Here is a 24,179-nt window from a genome sequence, read left to right as displayed (position 1 = left end):
ATGTAAACAGTAGTGTGAATGTAAACAGTAGTGTGAATGTAAACAGTGGTGTGAATGTAAACAGTGGTGTGAATGTAAACAGTAGTGTGAATGTAAACAGTGGTGTGAATGTTAACAGTAGTGTGAATGTAAACAGTAGTGGAAATGTAAACAGTAGTGCAAATGTAAACAGTAGTGTGAATGTAAACAGTAGTGTGTGTGTGTGTGTGTGGGGGGGGGGGGGCTGTATTCACTGTGATGGTGCTGGATGTGTTACTGCCGACCCATACTGCCTGTGGTCTCCTGGTCAGGAAGTCTAGCAGCCAGTTACACAATGAGGTGTTCTGCCCCAGACTGTCCAGTTTAAGGATGAGCTGTTGGGGGATGATGGTGTTGAATGCCGAGCTGAAGTCAATGAACAGCATTCTAACATAAGAGTCCTTAGTGTCCAGATGTGAGGGCTGTGTGGAGGGAAGAGGATGTGGCGTCGTCGGTCGAACGATTTGGCCGATATGCAAACTGGAAGGGATCCAGGGAGGCACGAAGGACAGAGTTGATGTGTTTCATGACTAGCCGTTTGAAGCACTTCATCGGGATGGGGGTGAGTGCCACCGGACGATAATCATTGAGGCAGGAGGGCGATGCCTTCTTTGGGACAGGGATGATGGTGGTGGCGGCTTTGAAACAGGTGGGGACGATGGTCTGACTCAGCGAGATGTTAAAGATATCCGTGAAGACCGCTGCAAGTTCCACTTCACAGTCCTTCAGCACACGACCAGGTATGGTGTCAGGACCAGAAGCTTTTCGGGCGTTGATCTTGATGAATGATCGCCTTACACTGTCCGTGGACAGTGTCAGCACCTGGTCATCGGGAGAGGGGGAGAGTTTCTGTGCAGGTGTGCTGTTACATGCCTCAAACCGAGCAAATAAGTCATTCAGCTCATTCAGTGTAGAGATTGTGCCGTCACAGGTTTGTGGGGCTGGCTTGGAGTTCGTGATGGTCTGTATTCCCCGCCACAGACTCTGTGTATCATTGCTGTCACTGAAGCGATGAGCTATCTTCCTGGAATACTGCTTCTTGGCCTTTGATGTCCCGGGACAGGTTGTTTCTGGCTGCCCTCAGGCCTACCTGATCTCCTGCTGTGAAGGCGGCGTTCCTGGCTTTCAGGAGTCTGTAGACCTATGCTGTCATCCATGGCTTCTGACTTGCCTGAACAGTGATGGTCTTGAGGTCATTTACATCATCAATACACTTGGTGATGTATGAGCATACAGTATCTGAGTACTCTTGAAGATCTGTGTTGTTTTTGGTAGCAGCTTCTTTGAACATATTCCAATCTGTGGTGTTGAAACAGTCCTGAAGAGCTTCTGAAGACCCCTCCGACCACACTCGTACCTGCTTGCAGACTGGTTTGGTGACTTTAACCAGTGGTCTGTATGCTAGCATTAGCATAACACTGATGTGATCAGAGGCACCGATGTGGGGGAGGGGAAGAGACTTGTAGGCTCCTTTCATGGTGGTGTAAACTTGGTCCAGTGTATTGTTTCCTCTTGTTGGAAAGTCTATGTGTTTGTATGCCTTTGGAAACACACTCAGATCTGCATTGTTAAAATCTCCAGCCAAGACGAGCAAAGCATCAGGGTGGGCTGTCTGCTGCTCACTGATGTGCAGATACAGTTCATTTAGTGCCTCACTTCTATTTTTGTTGCTGGAGCTTGGAGGTATATAAACAGCAACAATTATAACAGCTGTAAATTCCCTCAGTAAATAGAATGATCGGCCTTTAATAACCATAAATTCCACTAAAAGTGAGCAGTGTTTGTAGACCACAGCAGCATCACAACACCAAGCATTGTTAATATAAACACAGAGCCCCCCGCCGCGGGTCTTACCTCCCTCAATGAGAGCTCTGTCCACTCTGTAGCATGTTAGCTGCTTGAGCTGAATAGCATGAACCGGAACGTTGTTATTAAGCCATGTTTCCGTAAACACAAAAACGCAACAGTCTCTCACAGTCTTCTGTGTTGTTCGTAGTAGGCGTATATAATCCAGTTTATTGTCCAAAGAGCGTACGTTAGCCAAAACTATGGATGGGACGGCCGGCTTGTGTGGACTAGCTGCTAGCCTAGCTCGGATACCTCCGCGCTTACCCCGCTTCTGCTTCCTGCCGTGCCGCTTATGGCGCTTCCACTGTGGGCGTGATGAAGGAGTGAGGGTCGTTGATGGTACCGGCTTCCAGAGCAGGCCGCAGTCACATAGCTCTTCTTTGAGTTTGCCGTTTATTCCTAAAAGTGTGGTTTTTCCGGCATCAAGTAGGAACTCACGGCTATACTTGCGTTTTAGGACACGTAGACATGACGAAGACGTACAAGCACATTCCGGCTCGCAGGACAAAGAAAACAAAAACACTGTTTGTCGGGAGAGAGAGAAGCCGCAGCGTGTGCGCGCGCAGCCATCTTGGAGACATCTCAAGTTGAAGGATTCAGTGCGACAGAGCAGCTCACCGAGGGCAGAAAAACTGGATCAGATTCCTCTGTTTTTAAGCCAAACTCAGCGAGAAGCAGCACTCACCTGGATGACCCACTGCCTGTGCTGCCACGCGTGGTAGTTCTTTGCATCTTGGCTGAGAATCTGAGCGATGAATTCCAGTTCTTCTGAGGGGTCATTCAACCACTCCACCACCATACGTCTATGATGCCTGGAAGGAGTTTAGGAAGAATTTTTTTTATCACCTTCTGCCAAAAAGGTAGGCATTATGAACGCCTGTATGTGTGTTAGCAAAATATCTCACTAAAAAGTGAAATATCACAAAGTACCGTAAGTGCCGGTGTAAAAGCCGCTACTTTTTTCTCACACTTTGTACCCTGCGGTGTATATGCAGGAATGGCTATTTATTGTATTTTTTTCATAATTTTCATAATTTATATTTTATTTTGACAGACTTCCTGCCGTATCTTGGTAATTTTCTGCCGCTGACTAACATTTTCCTTTGACCGAGCTGGGCGCTCATGGCTGCCCAGCACCCCACCCTTCTTGGAGGCAGGTGTTTGTGACACAGAGAGAATGCCCTTAGGTATCCACATGTACAAAGACACTGGCTCAGGGTATCAAATTCATACCATAACTCCACCCACTCCGTCATCATGTGACCAGAAGTCTAACCTGAATGATCAAAGACGTACTCGAGGACCATACCCCAAGATAGACGTGCGTTAATTTCTTCAGATCGTTCCCGTGTCGTAGACTCGTGACCGTATTTTGCGCTTCATGCACAGACCTGCTCATTTGCTCAGTGATAATGGAAAACACACAGAGAATTTCTTATGACGCAGTTTTCATGTTAAAAGCGATCGATCAGCTGTCGAAGACGGAAACAGAGTTGCTCCCTGTAAGCTTTGCATCAACATGTCAATGGTCGGGCATTGGAGACGCAAAGCAGTCAAGTCTGGTACGTTTTAATAAAAGTTTCAAAATCCTGTGTGACATCTTTCTCTGTACGGTAAATATGCGTTTAATATACTGGGATCTCATTTTAAACCCACATCCAAACGGAGACAACAGGAGGGGTTCTCCCCACCCCACCCCCCGGAGGGGGAGGCGCGTCTCATGAACCCAGAGTAATAAGACCCGCCTCACATTCAGGAACTCCATTTCATAGTTTGCAGCAGCTACAACGTGAGTAAATATGTGAGGACTGAGAGCAGCTAACAGCTAACAAACTTTTCATGGTAACATGTCCGCTGTGTGGAAGTATTTTACACTAAACACCACAAGACAGCAACGTGCAATATCTGCAGAGCTGCTGTACTGAGAGGGGGAAGCTCGGTCGCAACCTACAATACATCGAACTTAAACATTTGAAAAAGCTCCACATTAAAGAGCACGAGGATGGTTTAGCCAGGCACCACAGTAAAGTGGGTTTTACGTTGGACGTTCGAGAGCCGTGGCTTCAGCGGCGTGTTCTCCTCGTTCAGTCCGAAGCAGACAGTCTGATTTCCGTCAGCCGCGCTGAATCTTGACTTTGAAGTCAAGATCTAGTTTACATTTACCCTCCTGGAGATATTTATCATTACAACAGTAGACAATCATAAAAAACATATGAATTGAAAAACAAAAGAAAATTATATAAAGAAATCCAATTATTTGAGTTTGCCGTTTATTCCTAAAAGTGTGGTTTTTCTGACATCAAGCAGGAACTCACGGCTATACTTGCGTTTTAGGACACGTAGACATGACGAAGACGTACAAGCACATTCCGGCTCGCAGGACAAAGAAAACGAAAACACTGTTTTGTCGGGAGAGAGAAGCCGCAGCGTGTGCGCGCGCCGCCATCTTGGAGACATCTCAAGTTGAAGGATTCAGTGTGACAGAGCAGCTCACCGAGGGCAGAAAAACTGGATCAGATTCCTGTTTTTAAGCCAAACTCAGCGAGAAGCAGCACTCACCTGGATGACCCACTGCCTGTGCTGCCAATTATTGTTGGATGTAACTGGGACCCTGTGTACATAATCTCGTTCCACCACATGTACTACATGCGAAGCAAATGACAAGGATACTTGAACTTGAATAGGCATTGTTCAGAAAAAATATATTGTATGTATTTGTGTATGTTACTGGTATGTATTTAATAAAAATAAAATAAAAATCTTTCTGTGTAAATATCGCATGTTACAACGTGGACACTCACAGCTTATATACAAGTGTGGCCTATATATGTACAAATTATTTATTTTTATTTTTTTAGTGGGCATGCTTATATTCTGGTGCGCTCAATAGTCCAGAAATTCATGTATTTAAATGAATGTCCTGTGGGTGCTCAAATTCCAAAAGCTTGAGAGAACTTTGTTTGCTCTAGTTCTTTCCCAACAATTCTGACTTTGCTTTAAAGTTATTGAATGAAAGTTGTTTTACTGAATTCAAATGAGAAATACAGTATTTATACACCTTTAAAGCTGGAGCAAAGCAAAATAATTGCTCTAAAAAAGCTCAAAGTTATAAACCACTTGTTTAGCTTTAACCCTGGCTAGCTGAGAAATCAATTTAATAGCAGAACTGTTAAAATACTAACAAGCCACAGTTCTCTGTACATCCACCTCTTCTCTTTCAGACCCCCCCAGCCCCCACCCAATGCTAACCAAAAACAAACTTGTCAGCTCTCACCAGACTTGGTAGTTTTTGGGTTGCTCCTCAATAATGTTGGTGATGTAGCTCATTTCCTCCCTCAGGTCCTTGGACAGTGCTTGCAGCAGGACTCGTCTGTAGTGCCTAAACAGTTTGACACCAAATGTTAGGTTGCATTTCCTGATGCATCTCACTAGACAACAGTCATAAATTAACCAGTTACAAACTGTTTTTTAACTCATGAGCTGCTGCCCAGCACCTCCACCAGGAGGCACAAAAGAACAAAAAGCACATTGTTGATGAAGAACTTTCCATTTCTTTACTGTTATTCACACATGAAGCTCACCACACTGTGTAGTTGGCAGCATTCAGCTCAATGGCATCTGCAGTCAAAGAGAAAGCTCGCTCGCTTCTTTCATCTTTCTTTAGAAGGGCACGAAAATAGTCAAAAACATCTGAAACTGTTGGAAGAAAGGCACGACAAGTTAAAAGCAATCTAAAAATGAGAACACAGTGATTTAATCTGAGATTACAAGTAACAATCTTACACTTCTCAGAGTAGGCAATCTTCACTACAGGATTAGGCCCGTCATCTTGTGGGACAGGCTCCAGATCAGCCCACTCCTTCCTGTCTCTGAAACACAAAACAAAAGGATCACTCTCCAGACCACGTTTGGCACCAGCTGACGAGAACCCGAATGTGGAACTGGTCTTTTAGAGTAAGTGTCTTTGTGATTGCTAAGGCTGCTGCAAGTTGACATCAGTATTTTTATGAGTACTCTAAATTTGCTGAAATAATCCAACATTTTTTAGTCAGGTCATCTGGACAGTTTCTTTTTTTGTGCTGAAACGTTTCGCCTTCGATCTGGAAGGCTTCATCAGTCAAGGAAACACACAACACACAACTGATTCTTCCCCCCACAGCTTACTCCAAAGTGGAACAAACCAGTTATGTTGGTGCTAAGATGGTCTTTTTTTGGTACGCCCCCTTCTGCATTGCCGGCCCTCTTCCTTGTTGTCACAGTCGTGTCAAACTGGTTGGAAACAACAAAGTCCATGACTGTTCTTCTTAAGGCTTAAGCTTCTTAAAGATCGGAGTGACAACTGCAGTTTTGAAAATAGTTGGTACAGTTCCTGAAGAGAAAGAAGAGTGAATAATGGAAGAAATGATGGAGAGAAGTGAAAAAAGGCAAGATTTTACAAGCACTGTTGGGAGAGGATCCAGAGAACAAGTAGAGGGCTTGGATTTCAGAATGAATTCAGCTTTGATTTTTAAAAACATTTAAAAATATATCTGAGCTTCATTTATTTATTTTTGTCAGTTTTCAATTGGGACTTTAAACCTAAATTATTTACTTTAATTTAAAGTATTTTGTAGTTTTTTTAAGTGGAAAAACTATAAAAGTGAAGGTTGACTGACTTATAAGTAATTAGCTTGTAATAAATGTGACACCAACATTTCTTCTGAGTACCACTAGATGAAGCAATACTAATGGTACTTGTACAACAGTAGGAGAACTGTCAATGTCAGTTCTATTTTGCATAGGCTTTGCCCTTTAAGGCTATCGCTAGTGGGTTTATCACTTCGCGTGCGGCGCAGCATTGAAAACTTTAAGGCTCCAGTATACGGCCGCGTACGTACGCGTGTACTGTACTCAGAGGTTTCAGACTTCATACTCCAGGGTCCACCCCGAGCAGCTGCAGCGCAGCTTCACAGACAAGGGGCGTTTACCTTCGGGACAAATTGAGGTCGCCGATGATTGGTCATTTGCTGACACGCCTACTGGATTGATTGACAGGTCGGAAAAAAGCGAGTGCTGGCAGCCTCCGCCGCAGCGGTGTTCTGAGTTTATATGTTGTTAATAAAAAGATCTAAAAAATAAAAAAACAGGGAGAGCTGGCTCTACAACCCACACATAAGACCAGCCCAGCAGGAAATCTCCAGACCCTCCCACAGCCACGCTGGACCTGAGTTTAATTTGCTCGTAACAAATTCCTCCATTTCTCACCATTTCAGTCATGGCATCAACGAAGGAGGAAGAGATCACTGCCTCTTAGAAAAAAAAACAATAGAAAACGCCAGATCAGGGATGAAGAAGGGGAATTTAATACATTGGTGTTGCATACAAAACAATCCGTCGCCAAGCAGTTTATTGTGCGACACCGCGTACGCGTATGCGGTTGTAAAAATTTGAGCTTTGCACGGACATGTCCTGGGGGGTACGCACATATCTCTGCATACGTACGTGCGTACCTCTGCATATGGATGTACGCGGCAGTATACTGGGGGCTTTAGTCCACGCCCACCTGCTGTGTGGGCCTCACCCCGGTCCGTATAAATTTCGGTGAGACCGGGTAATCGGCTCCCATTTTTTCTTCAGCCAACCAACACAGTTTTTTGAGAAGAGAGAAGATGTCCAGCACCAGCACCATCCGCCTGTGCCTGTCCTGCCAGACTGGCTACATTATGAGCTTCGACCGGCACGACATCTGCGATGGATGCCTGGGTCCCCGCCACGCCGACCTCGCCTCCTGCTGCCGTCCCTGTGACCTCCTCCCTTCTGAGGAGAATCAGAGACGAGCAGCCTTGCTCAAGGCTAACATCGAGGAGTGTTTTTCCGTGGCAGGGAATTGTTCGCTGGACAACGCCATCGCCTTTTCTTACGCCGAGTCACGGAGTGAATCAGATGATTCTTCCAGAAAAGGCGATGTCAGCAGCAGCCCCTTTGCTCATTCCCTTCTGGAGAGCGTAGTGCTGGAACGGGGGGCTGAGCGCATGCTCACCCCCCCTTACCCCGCGACTTTTCGCATTGGCGAACACCTCACTCCCAGCCGTCGGTGCCCTCCTCTCGGAGCTGCTCAGCATAATCCAGGAAGCGGCTGACAAAAAGGGACTTTCCGTCCCTCTCCTCCCCCCAGATCGGATGATATAGCGGGAAGGTTTGGCTCCACCCCGGCTCGCCGCCCTGACCCCATCTTGCCTCATTTCTCAGCAGTGATGTCCTATTGGAACAAGGCAGCCGGACCTAGTAAGCTGAGGGCGCCCGTCTCCACCTTCGCTCCCATCACCAGAGTAGAGGGGTTTACTGAGTGGAGTTTTCCCTCGGTTCCCCCCTTGGACCCAAGTCTGGCGGAGGTACTTGGGGCAAAAGTTTCCAGGTTGGACCAATGACCTGTCCTTCCAGGGAAACATGACCAGACGGTGACGTCACTCTCTAACCGAGCCCACCAGTGTGCTTTTCAGGCGGCCGCGGCAAACAACAATGTCACCCTGCTGGCTTACAGCATTTCAAAGAGGCTGGAGGACACAGACCTGCCTAAGGAGATGAACAGCTCGCTCTGCAAGGCGTCTGACGTCCTTCTGAACTTGTGCGCCACCTCTGCGGTCTGCCTGTCTCGCATCGCCGCCTGGATGACGATGATCCAGAGGTCCACCTGGCTCTGTGTCTCCCCATCCATGCCGGAGAGGCTGCAGAGGGACCTGCTGGAGGGCCCTATCAAGACGGACGCGCTGTTCAGGGACAACTTCAAGGCCATGCTCGAAAAGTCCAAAAAGTCCGAGGATGTGTCAGAAACTGTGCGCCACCTGATGAAGCCGCAGGCCCCCCCCCCCCCCCCCCCCATGCTGGAGGGATCGCCGTGGCCAGCGATAGCAGCAGAGACGCACCATAGCTGCAGCAGCGACTTCTCGCCCCGCTCCTCCGCTGGCCCCTCCTGCCAGAGAACAGCCCTTCTCATCACACCAATCAGCGACTCAGCACTTCCCCAGAGGCCGTCAACAAGCACCGCCCTGGACCAATCAGCCACAGGGCCCACGAGGAGGCAACACAAAAAACGACTCCTTGTGGGGAATGTGTGTGTTCATAATGATGATTTAAGTTTTACAATAAAACAAAAACATCATTCAGAGAGTAAAGTGCCTTCTGATTCCAGCCTGACTGTCAGATCGAATGATCTCACAGCGGCCTCTCTTCACACATTCCCCCCACAAAACGAGCCTGTAAACTCAAAACAGGTTTTTAAAAGTCACCACAGCTCAGGAAATCACACAAAATACTCGACTGACACATCAGCTAAAAATGATTTTTTTTTTCAGCAGACCGAGCGCGGTAAAAACCCTCGCTCTCAGCCCATGTTGTTTTCTGATATTTCTGACCGCAGCGGGAGTAAACGTGTTTCTCCACGACAACTGCAGCCTCCACCCAAACGGCGTCTCATCTCTAAAAGCGCTCACACCTCTCCTCAGTGCGCGTCAGCTCACATCAACTCTAATGTGAGCCCGCAGCCTGAGCGCAGCACATAGGTTCTTTCAAGGCCCTTTCTGACCCCCCCCCCCCTCCCCTTGGGTCAATTCAGGAGAATCCCCAGAGCGGGTGACGGCTGTGAGGGCTTTAACTTGGCTGACGTCCGTAAAAAACATGACAACACAAAAACGCGTGCCCGCTCCCCGAGCGTTACGCAGAGTGGCAAAGAGTGTGTTCCCTGGACAGATGGATGGACCGTCTGATCAAAAGGGTTACATGCTGCAGTTCGCAGCTCAACCCCCACCATTCAGAAGGATTATAGAGACGGTTCTATCATCTCCAGAACAGAACTCGTCTCTCCACTCAGAAGTTCAGGAACTACTGATAAAAAAAGTAATTTCCAGGGTTCCCAACGGAGAGGAAAACATGGCATTTTACTCACGTTACTTCCTGGTCCCGAAAAAAAAACAGAGGGATGAGACCCATTCTCGACATGTCCATGTTCAACAAAGCGATCATGGAGAGACAATTCCACTTCCACATACTGACAACCAAACAGCTGTTGGACAACATTCACCAGAACGATTGGTTTACTTCCATAGATTTAAAAGACACTTATTTTCACATTCACACCATTCCAAAGCACTGGAAATTTCTGCGTTTTTCCTTCCAGGGGACCCAGTACCAGTACAACAGGCTGCCGTTTGGTTATTCCCTCTACCCATGCACAGTTTCAAAATGCGTGAAAACGGCTCTGTAGCCATTACACTGGGCAGGAATGAGAATTATTTTTATCTGGACGATCTGCTGTTGTTAACTCGATCCAGACAGGAAGCAGCTGCACAAACCAGAACGTTGAGGTCACACCTGCTGAACCAGGGTATATGCAGGAATAATGAAGTTAATTTCAATACCTTTTCAAGACTTTTTCAAGACCTTCCAAAATAAATTCAAGACCTTATCGTCACTTTGTTTTATTAAGCAACAAATCTTTGATTTACAAAACTGCTGTTGTTTTCAATTAAATCCGTGAATCTCAAACCTACAACAGAACTGAGATACAGTGGATAGAAAAAAATTCAAAAGAAGAAACTGAACCACGACTAGGTTTAAGAAAATATAGCTTAGGTTACAACAAGACTCGTAGTTATTTTAAAGTAACTTGGTTGAACAATGGCGAATAAGAAATAAACACAGTAATCATTACATGTGCCTCAGTGCAGTTGCTTTGCATTCCAGCAACTCTTCAGTTTGCACCAGCTCACTGAGTTTTTCTTTACGTCTCCTTCTCAAGACATTGGACTTGGTGATCAGTTGGGCCATTAAAGAACCTGACTTTCCCTCTGCCTGCTCTGCCAACTGATCTGCATCTTTTTGCAGAGAATCGCACACCTCTTGTAGAAGTTTTCTCTTTTTTTTCAGCTCTTCTAACTCAGCTCCAGCTGCTTTCCTCTTAAGGCTCTGTGTGGAAGTTTCTTTCTTCTTTCGTTGCTGTTCCAGGTAAATCCTGTACTTTGACCTTGCAGAGGCAACAGAAGCCAGCAGCTCCTTGGTCAGAGGTACCTGCAGAACACCCCCACAGACACTGACCTTGTCGCAGATCAACCTCAGAGCCTCCTGTTTCTTTTTAGTTGACTGGTTCAGAGACTCGTCAAACATCAACACAAATGGGCCAGCTTTGTTAATACTGTCAACGAGCTCCTGCTTAAAAAAATGTGCAAGCCCGAATCGCAAGATGTAACCCGTTTTGTCCTTGCCACAAGTGAATGTTCTGGCTATATCCGAATCTGGAAACATTGATTTAAAAATGTCCGATATGCCTTCGTTGGAATTTAGAGAATGGTGATTCACAGCAGTGTGGAGACACCAGATCACCTCTGCACGCAGTGTTGGTGTGCTGCCCATGGTCACCATGATGTCGGCAGACGGAGAGGCAGAAGACAGTGTCAAGGGAGCTTTGGTTGGTTCAGGCACACGGTTAGCTGGAAGCGCTGTCGCTGGTGGAGCACAGAAACTGCTGATAGACATCTGCGTTTTGCGGCTAGCTGCACTTTTGTGGCTAGCTCCAGTCATATGGGACTTCAAGGCGTTTATGCCCATCGAGGCTACGCTCATCTTTTTTTTACAAAATGTACAATAAGCCTCGCGGTTATTCTCGGCGACAGGCCTCAGCCATTCTTGAAAATCAGGCATCTCCAACCAGGAGTCCGAAAACTTGCATTTACCCATTGTTCTCACGGTCTCGCGGCAACTTACTCGAACACACAGACTCAAAGCAGCCGCGCATGCGCACAAGATAGGCCTAGCCGTTAAGGCTGTTGTAACCTGACACTCTAAATTTGTGCGAAGCAGTTTCCGAATCCTCCGCGGTGAGGAAAACAAATATTAGTCATACATACTTTTTGCTGTCAAATTATTTAAAGCTAGAATAACAGCAAAAAAAATAATACCTCATCAAATCGCTTTCAAGACTTTTTAATACTTTTCAAGACCCTTAATTTTCCCAAATTTGATTTATCAACTTTTAATAACTTTCAAGACCCCGCGGACACTCTGTGAACCTGGGGTTTGCTATAAACTGGGAAAAGAGTTGGTTCTCCTGTCCCAGATGATCGTTTATCTGGGAGTGGAGCTAAATTCAGTCACAATGAGAGCCAACTTATCACAGCCAAGAGCTGAAGCTCTGACAGCTCAGCTCCGCCACGTCAAACCCCGCAGTGTAGTAAGAGCTATCTCGGTCATGAAACTTTTGCCCCAAAAACAAAGAGACGTTTTGGTCCCCACACACTCTGGTAGAAATCATGAACCTGCACTTAAAGCAAGAGCTTTACACAGGGGTTCTTCCGTCTCTTTTTCCTGACTGGCAGAAGTAAGCATTGAAGGTGAACCTCCACCGAAGCGGCGTTTGTTTTGTTCAACCGCTCACGCCCGTTTTTCTCTCCAACCAGTGTAGTGAACTTGACCTGATGTCAAAACTAAGCCTAAGATGTAGATGAACAGATGCTGAGATATATTCATCAATTAAAACGGATTCTTCATTTTTCTGGACTGAATAAAACGTGCATTGAATTTAATGAAATGTAACGTGAGACGTCATTTATCTTTGACCCATCAAAATGAATGTGGTCATTTATTTTACAGAATCAAAGTTTAACATCAAACATTTACATTAATTTGGCAAAATATGAAAATAACAACATCATTAATCAGCGAGCTGTACAATTATGATCAATTATCCACACGGCGGTAGATGAGAACTTTGCTTCAGACATTTCTAAAAATTATCTGTAATGATTTTAGCAGATAGGAGAGTTTAAAGATGGAAAGATGGAGTTTAAAGGAAGTAAAAGATGGTGTGTGAGGGGGAGTGTTGACCAGAACCGACACTCTCCATTCGGACCCAGCTTTTCCTCGGTACGCTCGGTAGTAAACTTGACTCGTTACCTCTCTCAGCAAGTGGACTTCACATGAGTGGAGTCCTTCAGAAGTTCCACTCAGAGGTGGAAGATGTTATAATCCAAACTCGGAAGAGCCTTATCATGGCTGGACTTCTGTTCTCCCAAACGACTGGAGCTGCAAACACTCCAGCCGACTCCAACGGCAACTCACAGAACAACGACTTCACAGAACTGCGAACATCTCAGAACTGCCACTTCACCGAACTGAGAGAACTAGGAAGTACCGGCATTTAAAGGGCTCTATTTCCGGTATATTTGAGCGTTCCTGATTGGTCAATGTCGACCAGACAGGGGTGTGGTTTGTGACGTAAGAGGTTACTAGAAGTCAGAAAACAGCAAGAATTGTTATGGAACAGATTAAAACTGTTCTCAGAGACAGAGAGAGTTTTGTTTTGGCGAGTTTGGAGAAACAGGTGCCAACTTCTCCGTTGACGTCTGAGAGGATGTAAAACAAGACACATGTCTGCTTCGACTCCTGACCTTGGAAAACGCACACTTGCTCATTCAAAGACAGAAATCAGAAAATGCATAATTACTCTGTAACAGGCCTTAACATGAATTCTAACTTTGCATGAGGATTAAAAATCATTACACTGTTTCACAGTTAATAAAATTGATTAGTTCACTGCAACATCTAAAATGGTTTGAACTAAGACACTTTGATTATCAACATTTGTAAAATAGTAATGATAATAGAAAAGAGAGTGTTCTTCCACTTGAATTTTCAAGAAAGAAAGTCTCAGGATGGGTGAACCTGTATTTCTGGATTCAAATCAATGAAATGACAGTTTCTGTCCCACAAGGTTCTTAAGGTCAAGGGTTTTGACCTTAGGCTTAGTTTTGACATCAGGTCAAGTTCACTACACCAGACACAGCCGGGGAACAATGTAAGAACCATTGAATAGAAACAAGAATCTCTTTCCAGGCCAGCCTCCTATGGGTCAGTGTGGTGGGTCAGTGTGGGGGAAGCCCCCCCCCACAGGAAACGATGGCGGTAGAGGCTCAGTTGTTCCTCCTTGCGAGACAACACACTCATGCACACCCACTTTCAGAGCGCAGCGCACAAGGGCATTAGAAGCATCCGTAATGTGGGGGATACACACTTATGTATGGGGGGGGGGGGGGTGTGCACGGGGGGGGGCGCAAAAAAAAAAAAAGGTATACACTAGTGTACAAAAAAGCAACATTTCACCTAAATTTCCTTTAATTCCACACATTTAAAGCAAGTTTCTCACCAAGTTTGTGTAAATTCAGCTGTGGGTTTTATAGACATTTCAACTTTAATGCACCAGAACACACAGTGTTTCTTACACCAGCAGCGTCTTACAGTGTCACAGTTACTGCTCAGCTAAGATGCTACAGATATAGCGCTCCTCTCAAGCATTCTCCTAACCATGTATATATGTTTAAGATCAACCCCCCTGGTCAACAACTGCCCGCACTAAGCTTGCTAAACTGATGAACGAGCAACACAGAGGTGTCTCCACCTCCTCCACCTGTGCACGTTTTCTGCCGAGGCAGGAGGAGACGGACTGCAGGCAGCAGGCTGCTGTGTCTTGAGTTGGAGGTAACCAGGAAAACCTGGAGTGAAGTTTTAGTGGCTCATGTATTCTCCTATTAATCAAGTGGAACGGATTTGTTCACGAAGAAAGAAACTGCGTCGGCTGAACAAATGTTTCATAGTAAAAGTGGGAGGCGTCCAAATGAAAGTTTTTTTGAATGTGTGTGTGTGTGGGGGGGGGGGGACATGTCCCCTTCACATATAATGGTTGTGACGCCTATGGCAGCGCGGCAAAACAAATGCACCTTGAGCAGATGGTTGGACCATCTGATTTGCAAAAGGTCACACACTGCAGTTTGTAAGAACATCCCCGAAATTCAACAGGGTGTTAGAAACCCAGCTAACATCTCCAGAACAGGGTTTAATCCTTCAATCAGAATTGATGGAGCTTCTGAAAAAAGATGTGATCTCCAGAGTTCCCCATGGAGAAGAGGAAGCCGGGTTTTACTTCCGGTACTTCCTGGTTCCGAAGAAATCAGGAGACCTCAGACCTATTTTAGATCTGGCTTCTTTCAACAAATTCATCGTGGAACGACCTTTTCACATGCTGATGGTGAAACGTGTTCTCGAACACAAGGGGATTGGTTTGTGTCAATAGATCTGAAGGATACAAACTTCCACATCCAATAATAAAAAAAACACAGGAAATTGCTCAGTTTTTCTTTTCAGGGGGCCTGCTTTCAATTAAACCGTCTGCCGTTAAGGTACTTGCTCGCTCGCCCCACACACGTTCTCAAAATGTGTGGAGGCAGCCCTCCAGCTGCTTCGAACGACAGTAATAAAAATCCCGTTTTATCTGGACGATCTTCTTTTTCCAGAAAAGAGGCAGAAGCACAAACAGTCGTTTTAGTGAAATATCTGTCTCATCTGGGATTCACAAGAAATTGGGAAAAGAGCTCTATCATTCCGTCTCAGCGAATGACATTCCTGGGAGTGAATCTGAATTTAGTAAACATGACAGCTCTCTTGTCAGAGCAGAGGAGGGAATCCCTGACATCACTGCTTCAGCATGTCCAGGTCCACAAGATGGTAACGGTGTTGTCAATCATGAGGTTACTAGGAATGATGTCAGCAGCTCACATTGTGGTGCCGCTGGGGCCATTAATGTGCTGCTTGCAAAGATGTTACAACCGACTGAAAGTTGACCCTGTACCATACCATACACCAATTTATTTATGAAGCACTTAAAACAGCAACAAGGCCAACCAAAGCGCTGTACAATAGAAACAAACAAGCACAGTGGAAAGGAAAACATAAAATAAAAATATAGATACAAATAGCAGCAGATAACTAAATGGCCAACACTATAGAATAGAATACAGACAGGATCAACACAAATCACACCGTGTCAAAGGCAAGGAAATACAAGTGGGTTTTCAAGCGAGACTGGTTGTGGGAGCCTGCCTAACACGCAACAACTCATTCTACAGTCTTCGACCTGCAACAGAGAAAGCCCGTTCACCTCTGAGCTTACGAAGTGTTTCTGGAACTGAAAGTTGCATCTGGAACTGAAAGAAGCATCTGGTCTGCTGACCTCAGAGAGCACGGTGGGACATATGGCTGCAGAAAATCAGTGAGATAGGATGGGGCACAAACGGCATCTGATCACCGTTCCCCCATCTGTGGGGGCGGATCTGAACCACTGGGGGAATTCCCAGAACCTGTCGAAGGGGGGCCCTTTGGGCAAAGTGACGTCATTCACTTCCGTGTTCACAGACGCGTCCCTCTCAGGCTGGGGAGGGACCTGCCGGTCCCAGACGGTGCGAGGATAATGGCCAGCCCGCACGTCTCTCCACATAAATGTACTGGAACTCCTCACAGTGGGGAAAGTGCTCAGACATTTTGCCTCACTGATTCAGGGTCATCACGTGATGATCCACACAGACAATAGAACTGCAGCAGCATACATAAATCGTCATGGGGGCGTGCATTCAGCTCAGCTGCTGAACGCAGCCAGGGATATGCAGTGTTGGTCACGCACACATTTACACTCGATCAGAACAATTTGCATCCTAGGTGTGCTAAACAGAGGAGCAGATATTATGTCAAGAGGTGGCCCTCTGGACAGAAATTGGACTCTTCATCCTGATCTGATTTTGCAAATCTGGAGCAGGTACGGGATAACAGAAGTGGACCCGATGACCACCTGGGAGAACTCTCAGTGCGCCCTGTTCTTCTCCCTAAATCCACGGGATGTACCGCCACTGGGGTAAACGCGTTTGCACACAAAAAGTGGCCAAAGACACTAATGCTTTTCCCCTGTGCCACTAACAGTGTTGTTGGAGAGGGCGCGAGAGGAAAATCCAAAAATTATTCTGATCACCCCAGAACGCATAAATGCCTCATGGTTCCTGTTTCTGCAACAACTGATGGGTCAACCGTGGAAGTTGCCTTGGAGAGAGGATGCCCTACTGCAGGCAGGAGGAGCTATCAAAAGCCTCCCTATAAAAGGGCAGTCCCTCTAGGTCTGGCAGCAGAACAAAAACGCATAAAAAAATTGTTTTTTCCAAAGCTGTAATATGTACCATCCAGGGAGTGCGTACAACATCCACTACAGCTGTTTATCTGACCTGCAGCTGCTTTTGGACAGAAATTTAGCTTTCAGCACAAATAAAACTTATGTCACAACAATCTCTTCCTGTCATGAAAGTTTTCATTCAACGATGGAATGGTTTTCAATTACCCTTTAACAAGACGTTTTCTGAAAGGTGTAAGCAGGCTCAGGCCAGTGACGCGTGCCCTAGCACCACAGTGGGATTTAGTGCTTGTACTCCGTGCACTAATTAAAAAAACATTTGAGCCCTCAGACTAGATACCTTTGAAATATCTGTCGCTCAAAACAGCCTTGTTATTAGCTCTGATGTCAGTTAAAAGAGTGAGTGACTTGTCAGGTCTGTCTGTCACTCCTTCTTGTCTCAGAATTCAAGGAGATGGGAGCTCAGTAGATCTCTGACCAAACCCTGCTTTTATTCCAAACAGCATAAGTTCATTCAGGTCCACAGTCATTATGCTGGATGGTTTCTGCCTGCCTCCAAAATAAATCTACAAAGGAACAATTTCATCTGCTCTGTCCAGTATGCGCGCTCAGGTGTTATATGACAAGCATGGTCGCACTGCCTTAATGCAGATAATTGTTCGTACATTTCAGGAAACGATCACAGGGTAAATGGATTGTACTTCTATAGCGCCTTTCTATCTTATCGAGATACTCAAAGCACTTTACAACACAATCTGCGCCCTCATTTACCCATTCATACAGCACTCTACAAGATCTCTACAAAGCTAATAGAACAAATCATTCTAAAGAAACTACTCAGAGCTTTATCACATTCATACACCGATGGAACACATCGGAGGCAACAAGGGGTTCAGCGTCTTGCCCAGGGACACGTCGGCATGTGACTGCTGGTGGATTTGAACCCCCAACTCTTGCATTAGAGGACGACTGCTCTAACCACCCAGCCACAGCCGTCCCCAAAGGGTCAGCATTTATCTTCCCAGCGTCTGTCACATTGGTTATGTGAGGGTGCATTCACACCAGCCCTGTTTAGTCCGCTTTAATCAAACTCTAGCTCGTTTTCCTAGGAAGTCCAGTTCGTTTGGAGAGGTGTGAACGCGCCATCGAACTCTGTCATGGAACAAAAAGGAGAACTCTGGCCCGGGCTAAAACCTAGGTCTCGGTCCAGTAGAAGAAAACTCCAGCGCGGTTCAAGTACAGTGTGGATGCAATCAGACCGGTCCCCGCTTCACAAGCAAGAAGTGGAGTACAGCGCAGGGCAAACAAACACACATTTCTCTTACCTCATATTGAGCCGTCAGCTGCCTTGTGTGAAAAACAATATTCTCCATGGTCTTCTTCCTCATCTTCCGCTCATGCAGTCCATTTTTGAAAAATTACAAAATATAACTCTTAAAACTGCTAAAACTTGATGCCACTCCATTTTTGTTTTTATTTCCAGAAGAAGTGTCTTCAAAGGTTTTTGTGTCGTTTCTTTCCGTAGTTCTTGGTGCAGCGCCACCACAGGCGAGTGGGGAAACAGGTTGGTTCGACTGCACAGTGCAGTGTGAATGCAAACGCACCAGCTCAAATGTAAACAAAATGTTATGAATATTGGTCCCCAACCAAACCGAGTCTACCGGACTATCAGGTGTGAAAACAACCTGAAACTAAATCACAAGCCTATAGTTCTTCCGGTCTTCAACCGCCTGAAGGACTCGGGGGCAGAGCTCATTCCACCAGGGGGATTTCTACTTCCACAGCTCTGCACAGAGGGGTGTTTGTACAGGACATCTTTTCTGCGGCTTCATGGTCATCACCGACCCCCTTCATCCGTTTTTATTTACGAAATGTCTCCAGCTCATCCCTGACACTTCAGTTTTCAGAGTTATGTCAGAGTGATTTTTCAGTCACACAACAAAAAAAAAAAAAAAAAAAAAAAAAAAAAAAAACCCAGCCCTGCACTGTCATTATTACGGGCGTTTTTCTACGTTTACTCGTTCAAGCAGGAAAACTTCCTGGTTTCCTCATGGGAAGTTTTGTCCTTCTTATTCCTCTCGTAAAAATAACTGCCAAGTCTTCATGCGACGTAGTTCACTGTGGCGACCCCTAACGCAGGGAGAGCCAAAAGAAGAAGAAAAAAAGTCCTCTAATTGTCTGATATGAATAAACACTCCTTCAGTTCAGATCAGGCACAGAGGCTGCACGCCTGTCATCCAGCACGCACCAGGTACATGGATCAGTGGTGCATAATTACGCTTGAATAAAGAATGAGGTTTTAGGTGGATATAAGTGTGTTTTTATGGTTCTCGGACAGACAAAGTGAGGCATGGACCAAATCCCGATCCGCCCTTTAAACCCAATAAGCGACAGATTTTAAAGGGCTACGCTTACACTCATAGAATCTGAGGTTACAATACGTAACCAACAATCTTAGTGCTCTGTTTGGGTCGTAAAAATGCAAGATCCATTAAGTAACTGGAGGCCAAGTCATTTAAAACTTTAAAAGTCAGTCTTAATCTTAATCAATATTAAAAGGAACAGGTAACCAGTGTAAATCAGCTAAAACAGGACTGATGTGGTCATGCCTTCTAGTTCCTGTTAAAAGACGTGCAGCAGCATTCTGGACTAACTGCTGGCAACAGAGATTCAACTGTTTCTTCCCCCAACAGCTTACTCCAAAGTGGAACAAACCAGTTCTGCTTGTGATAAGATGGTCTCTTTGGTACGCCCCCTCCTCCATTGCCGGCCTTCTTCCTTGTTGACAATCTTGTCAAACTGGTTGAAAACAACAAAGTCCATGCTCAATAATCCAGGTATACAATCCAAGATTTTTCAGTCAGGTCATCTGGACAGTTTCTTTTTTTTGTGCAAAAAAGGTTTTGCCTTCGGTCCGAAAGCACCCCGCCATGGCAAGTTAACTAGGGGAAATACTGCTCTCTAAACATCTTCAAAATATCTGTTAAGTTCATGGCAAAAACCAATGCAGATATGTTCTGTTTTTAGTATTCTACACCACCATGCAATCTAGCTGTTTTTTTTTTTGCTACTTTTCCTTTTAATTACCAATTTATTTTCATCCAGCCATCCATTATCTTTTACCAGCTTCTTCCATTTTGAGTCACGGGGGTCGCTGGTGCCCATGTCCAGCAATCACTGTGCGAGGGGCGGGGTAAACCCTGGACGGGTCGCAAGTCCATCACAGGGACACATAGAGACAAACGAGACAAACAACCATTCACTCTCTCACCTAGGGACAATTTAGAGTTACCAATCAGCCTAACATGCATGTTTTTGGTCTGTGGGAGGAAACCGGAGCACTCGGAGAAAACCCACGCATGCACGAAGAGAACATGCAAACTCCACCCAGAAAGGCCCCTGGACCGGGATTTGAACCTGCTCGCTGAGAGGCAGCAGCTCTACCATTTGCACCACCGTGCTGCCTCCAATATATTTTCTTTTTTTTAAATAAATAAATAAATTTGTACGGATCCTTTATGATTGTCTATTGTTGTTGTTGTCCACTGTTGTCATCACTTGTTAAAATTCAGATCTCTCTTGTAAATGAACCCCCGAGGCTCAATGGGACTAACCTGTAAATAAAGATTGAATGAATGAAAAAAATGTCATGACCTTTTACTAATAACCCATCCATCCATCCAGCCATTATCTTTATACCCGCTTCTTCCTTTCTGGGTTGTGGGGGGTCATTGGTGCCCATATCCAGCAGTCACTATGCGAGAGGCGGGGGACACCCTGGACAGGTCTCCCCAGTCCATCACAGAGACAAACGAGACAAACAACCATTCACTCTCTCACCTAGGGACAATTCAGAGTTACCAATCAGCCTAACATGCATGTTTTTGGTCTGTGGGAGGAAACCGGAGTACCTGGAGAAAACCCACGCATGCACGGAGAGAACATGCAAACTCCACCCAGAAAGGACCCCCACAGGGATTCGATCCAATGACCTTTTCGCCAAGAGGCAACACCCCCACCAACTGAGCCACCGTGCCTCCCAGATAAAAAAAAAAAAAAAAAAAACAGTTTCTTTTTCTCTGCATTAACATCTGTAAAAAGTTACAGATTCTGATTCAGATGAAAATAAAAATGACCAAAACGTGGGATTCTACTAACAGTAACTCAGAGTCAGAGTTTCTTTATTGTCATTCTCACCTCATGTGGTACATGTGGTGGAGCGAAATTATGTACACAAGGTCCCAGTTACATCCAACAATAAAATGTATAAGAAAAACAGTAATAACATCTAAGATATGAACTAAGAAAAACATCAACTAAATATACACTAAGCACTCATAACATAAAACATTGAACATCAGCACAAACATGAACATGAGTCTGTGAGCAGATGTGCACGCATGAACACATCAACATTGAAACAGATCAGCAGCAACATGAAACAGATCAGCAGCAACATGAAACAGATCAGCAGCAACATGATGCAATTTTTTTCACAGTGATTATTCTGGTTAGAGATTCATGAGTCTAACAGCCTCAGGGTAGAAGCTGTTCCTCAGTCTAGTGGTTCTACACTTAATGCTCCTTAACCTCCTTCCTGAGGGGAGTGGGGCAAAAAGTGTGTGTGCTGGGTGAGTTGGGTCCTTCATGATGCAGGTGGCCCTCTTCCTGCATCTGGAGGTGTAGATGTCTGTGATGGTGGGGAGGCTGACTCCAACATCTTCTGTGCAGCCTTCACCACTCTCTGCAAAGCTTTTCTTTCTGCAGCTGTGCAGCCTCCATGCCACACGTTGATGCTGGAGCACAGGATGCTCTCCACTGCACACCTGGAGAAGGAGGTGAGGACTGAGCTTCCAGACCAGCTCGTCTCAGCCGTCTGAGGAAGTAGAGTCTCTGATGAGCTTTCTTGATCAGGCTGGTGGTGTTGTTGCTCCAGCTGAGGTTGTCATTCATGTGTACACCCAAGTACTTGTAGCTGGAGACCACTTCCACCGCAGATCCTCTTATGTTCAGGGGGGTGTAGATGTTTTTGTTCCTTCTGAAGTCCACAATCATCTCCTTTGTCTTCTTCACATTGATGTGAAGGTTATTCTCTCTGCACCAGCTCTCCAGGTGTTCCACCTCCTGCCTGTAGCTGGACTCATCATTGTTTGTGATGCATCCCACCACCTCTGTATCATCTGCAAACTTTACAATGTGACAGCCTGGATGGGTAGCTGCACAATCATACGTGAGCAGAGTGAACAGGAGGGGGCTCAACAAGAACTCAAGGAAAAGGTTTTTATGTTTTGCTGAATGGGGTCGTAAAACCACACCCTCAAACTCCTCTGTCTCCAGTTGATGACAAACAACAGATTTTGGACACCTACTTTATTTTGGACACCTACTTTATTTTGGACACCTACTTTAAATCCTGTCAGAAAGACGAAAGAAACAAAACTCAAGAAACAACTTAACTCCATTCACCCCCACGACGAACTCACTATATACTTGAGACTGCTTCTACTACAGCTTTACTGCTTTTTTTTATAGATTATATTAAAATGGCTTGATTTAATCTTAAGAGATTAACCGAACTAAGTTAGTTAGCACATTAAATAATCGTTTCATGTTGATGTATCAAACCTCCATCGATGTGACCGTCCTCGGAACAAGCAGCAGGTACTGTCTGCAGTGCGTTCTCTCTTTGAGCAGCTGCCGAAGCTAAAGTTAGCATGTCCAAGAATAATAATCAAACGCTACCTGTAAAACGTGTATCGAGTTGGGTCGACACCATAATCATCTCTGAACTGCTCCTCAGCTTCTACATCAAACGCTTTATCTTCTTTAACCGCAGCAGACTCACTTGAAACGTCTTCAACACTTGACATGGCTAACTTTCTTAGCTTGATCAGTTCAACTCCACGATGATTGCGTCACATCCGGCGTGGTTCAATGCTGCCTTCAGGGACTGCGGGAAATATGAGTTCACCGCCACCGGAAGGCGTCTGTTTTTTTCTCGTGTTTGTGCGTGACCAAAATATCTCAAGCGCCACAGCACAGACTTTAGGACAACTTTCACAAACATTGAATGTCCAGTACACCAACAACTCATTCATGTTTGGAGTCAATTCGTTTGGACCCTTTAACTATCCCACCAAGAAAACTATGAAAACATTATTTTGTTGCATTTGTTACTTGGGTGACTGTTTTTTGTAATAAACACATTACTTTTTAAAATACTGACCTTTACCAAATTGTTGAGATGTCACTTAATGTTCACAAACATTAGAAAAAGTAGCATAAACATGCTCATTCACAAATAAAGAAAAATAATATTCAGGGCATTGAATAAATTTTATTTCATGTAGTATGCCAAAAACAAAGTTTCTTTTAATTTCAACAAAGGAAAGTATCAAACAATTAAATCTTGCCTTTATAAATGTTCAGATTGTCTGCAGCTGTAACAAAGTACAACTAAAAGTCGACTTCTGATTGAGTGCTCTTGTGCAAAACATTCTCTTTTGTAATATAAACTAAAAGATGTCATGCCAAACAGAGGAAACTGTTACATTTTCTGATTTGACTGGAATAATGATAAACTATGATCGAGTCCTTATTGTTGGGGATTTTAACATACATGTAGGCTGCCCAGAGAAACCACTGGTGAAGGACTTTTTCAGCCTCACTGACTCTTTTAACCTGGTTCAGTGGGTGGCTGGTCCCACACATGAACATGGACACACGTTGGACCTGGTTCTCTCTCACGGCTTGTCTGTGAACGACCTGGAACTATATGATAATGTGATTTCTGACCATAGGCCTGTTTTATTTGATATTGGTTTGTCCTGTGCTCCAGTTAAATCCTGCGCTCCTGCCCAGCGACGTAGAGTTTTTAACCCTTCCACTGCTGGTCAGTTCTCTGCTGCCTTTGAACAGCTCTGTGCTCCCTCTGACTCTGCTGCTGACACCGAACGGCTGAGCTCCTGGTTTGACTCCTCCTGTCAAACCATTTTGGACTGTGTAGCTCCATCTAAACTGGTGTGGCCTAAAGCCAGATCTGAACCCTGGATTAATGAAAAAACTATTGCAGCCAGACAGGAGTGCCGCAGAGCTGAACGGAGGTGGAAAAAGGATAAACTGGAGGTTTCATTTTATATTTTAAAGTACTGTCAACATCAGTACCAGAACACTGTTAAAGAGACCAAAAAACAACACTTGTCAGATATTATTGTGTCCAATCATAATAATCCACGTGTCCTTTTTAAAACTATTGACTCTGTCCTGAAGGCCCCACAACCTGTCTGTCTGGAAGCCTCTACTGAACTTTGTAATGACTTCCTGCAGTTTTTTATAAATA

General features: G+C 45.1%; 1 protein-coding gene across 1 annotated transcript in view; it reads right to left on the bottom strand.

Moving 5' to 3' along the window:
* The window catches only part of fnta (farnesyltransferase, CAAX box, alpha), a 27,345-nt gene extending 4,594 nt beyond the window's left edge, over positions 1 to 22,751 (bottom strand). Inside the window, exons 1-5 of the mRNA XM_037676035.1 lie at positions 22,583 to 22,751; positions 5,650 to 5,735; positions 5,448 to 5,562; positions 5,141 to 5,245; positions 2,552 to 2,678 (exon numbers count right to left, since the gene is read on the bottom strand). Of these exons, the coding sequence (XP_037531963.1) occupies positions 2,552 to 2,678; positions 5,141 to 5,245; positions 5,448 to 5,562; positions 5,650 to 5,735; positions 22,583 to 22,710 (561 nt within the window). The 5' untranslated portion in view covers positions 22,711 to 22,751. The remainder of the gene's footprint in view (positions 1 to 2,551; positions 2,679 to 5,140; positions 5,246 to 5,447; positions 5,563 to 5,649; positions 5,736 to 22,582) is intronic.
* Positions 22,752 to 24,179: the final 1,428 nt, after the last annotated feature.

The sequence above is a fragment of the Nematolebias whitei genome, chromosome 4, assembly GCF_014905685.2.
Source record: "Nematolebias whitei isolate Nwh7 chromosome 4, NemWhi1, whole genome shotgun sequence".
NCBI classification, from domain to species: Eukaryota; Metazoa; Chordata; class Actinopteri; order Cyprinodontiformes; family Rivulidae; genus Nematolebias; species Nematolebias whitei.
Note: the sequence above shows the minus strand (reverse complement) of the source record. Positions and strands in the feature narration are given on the sequence as shown.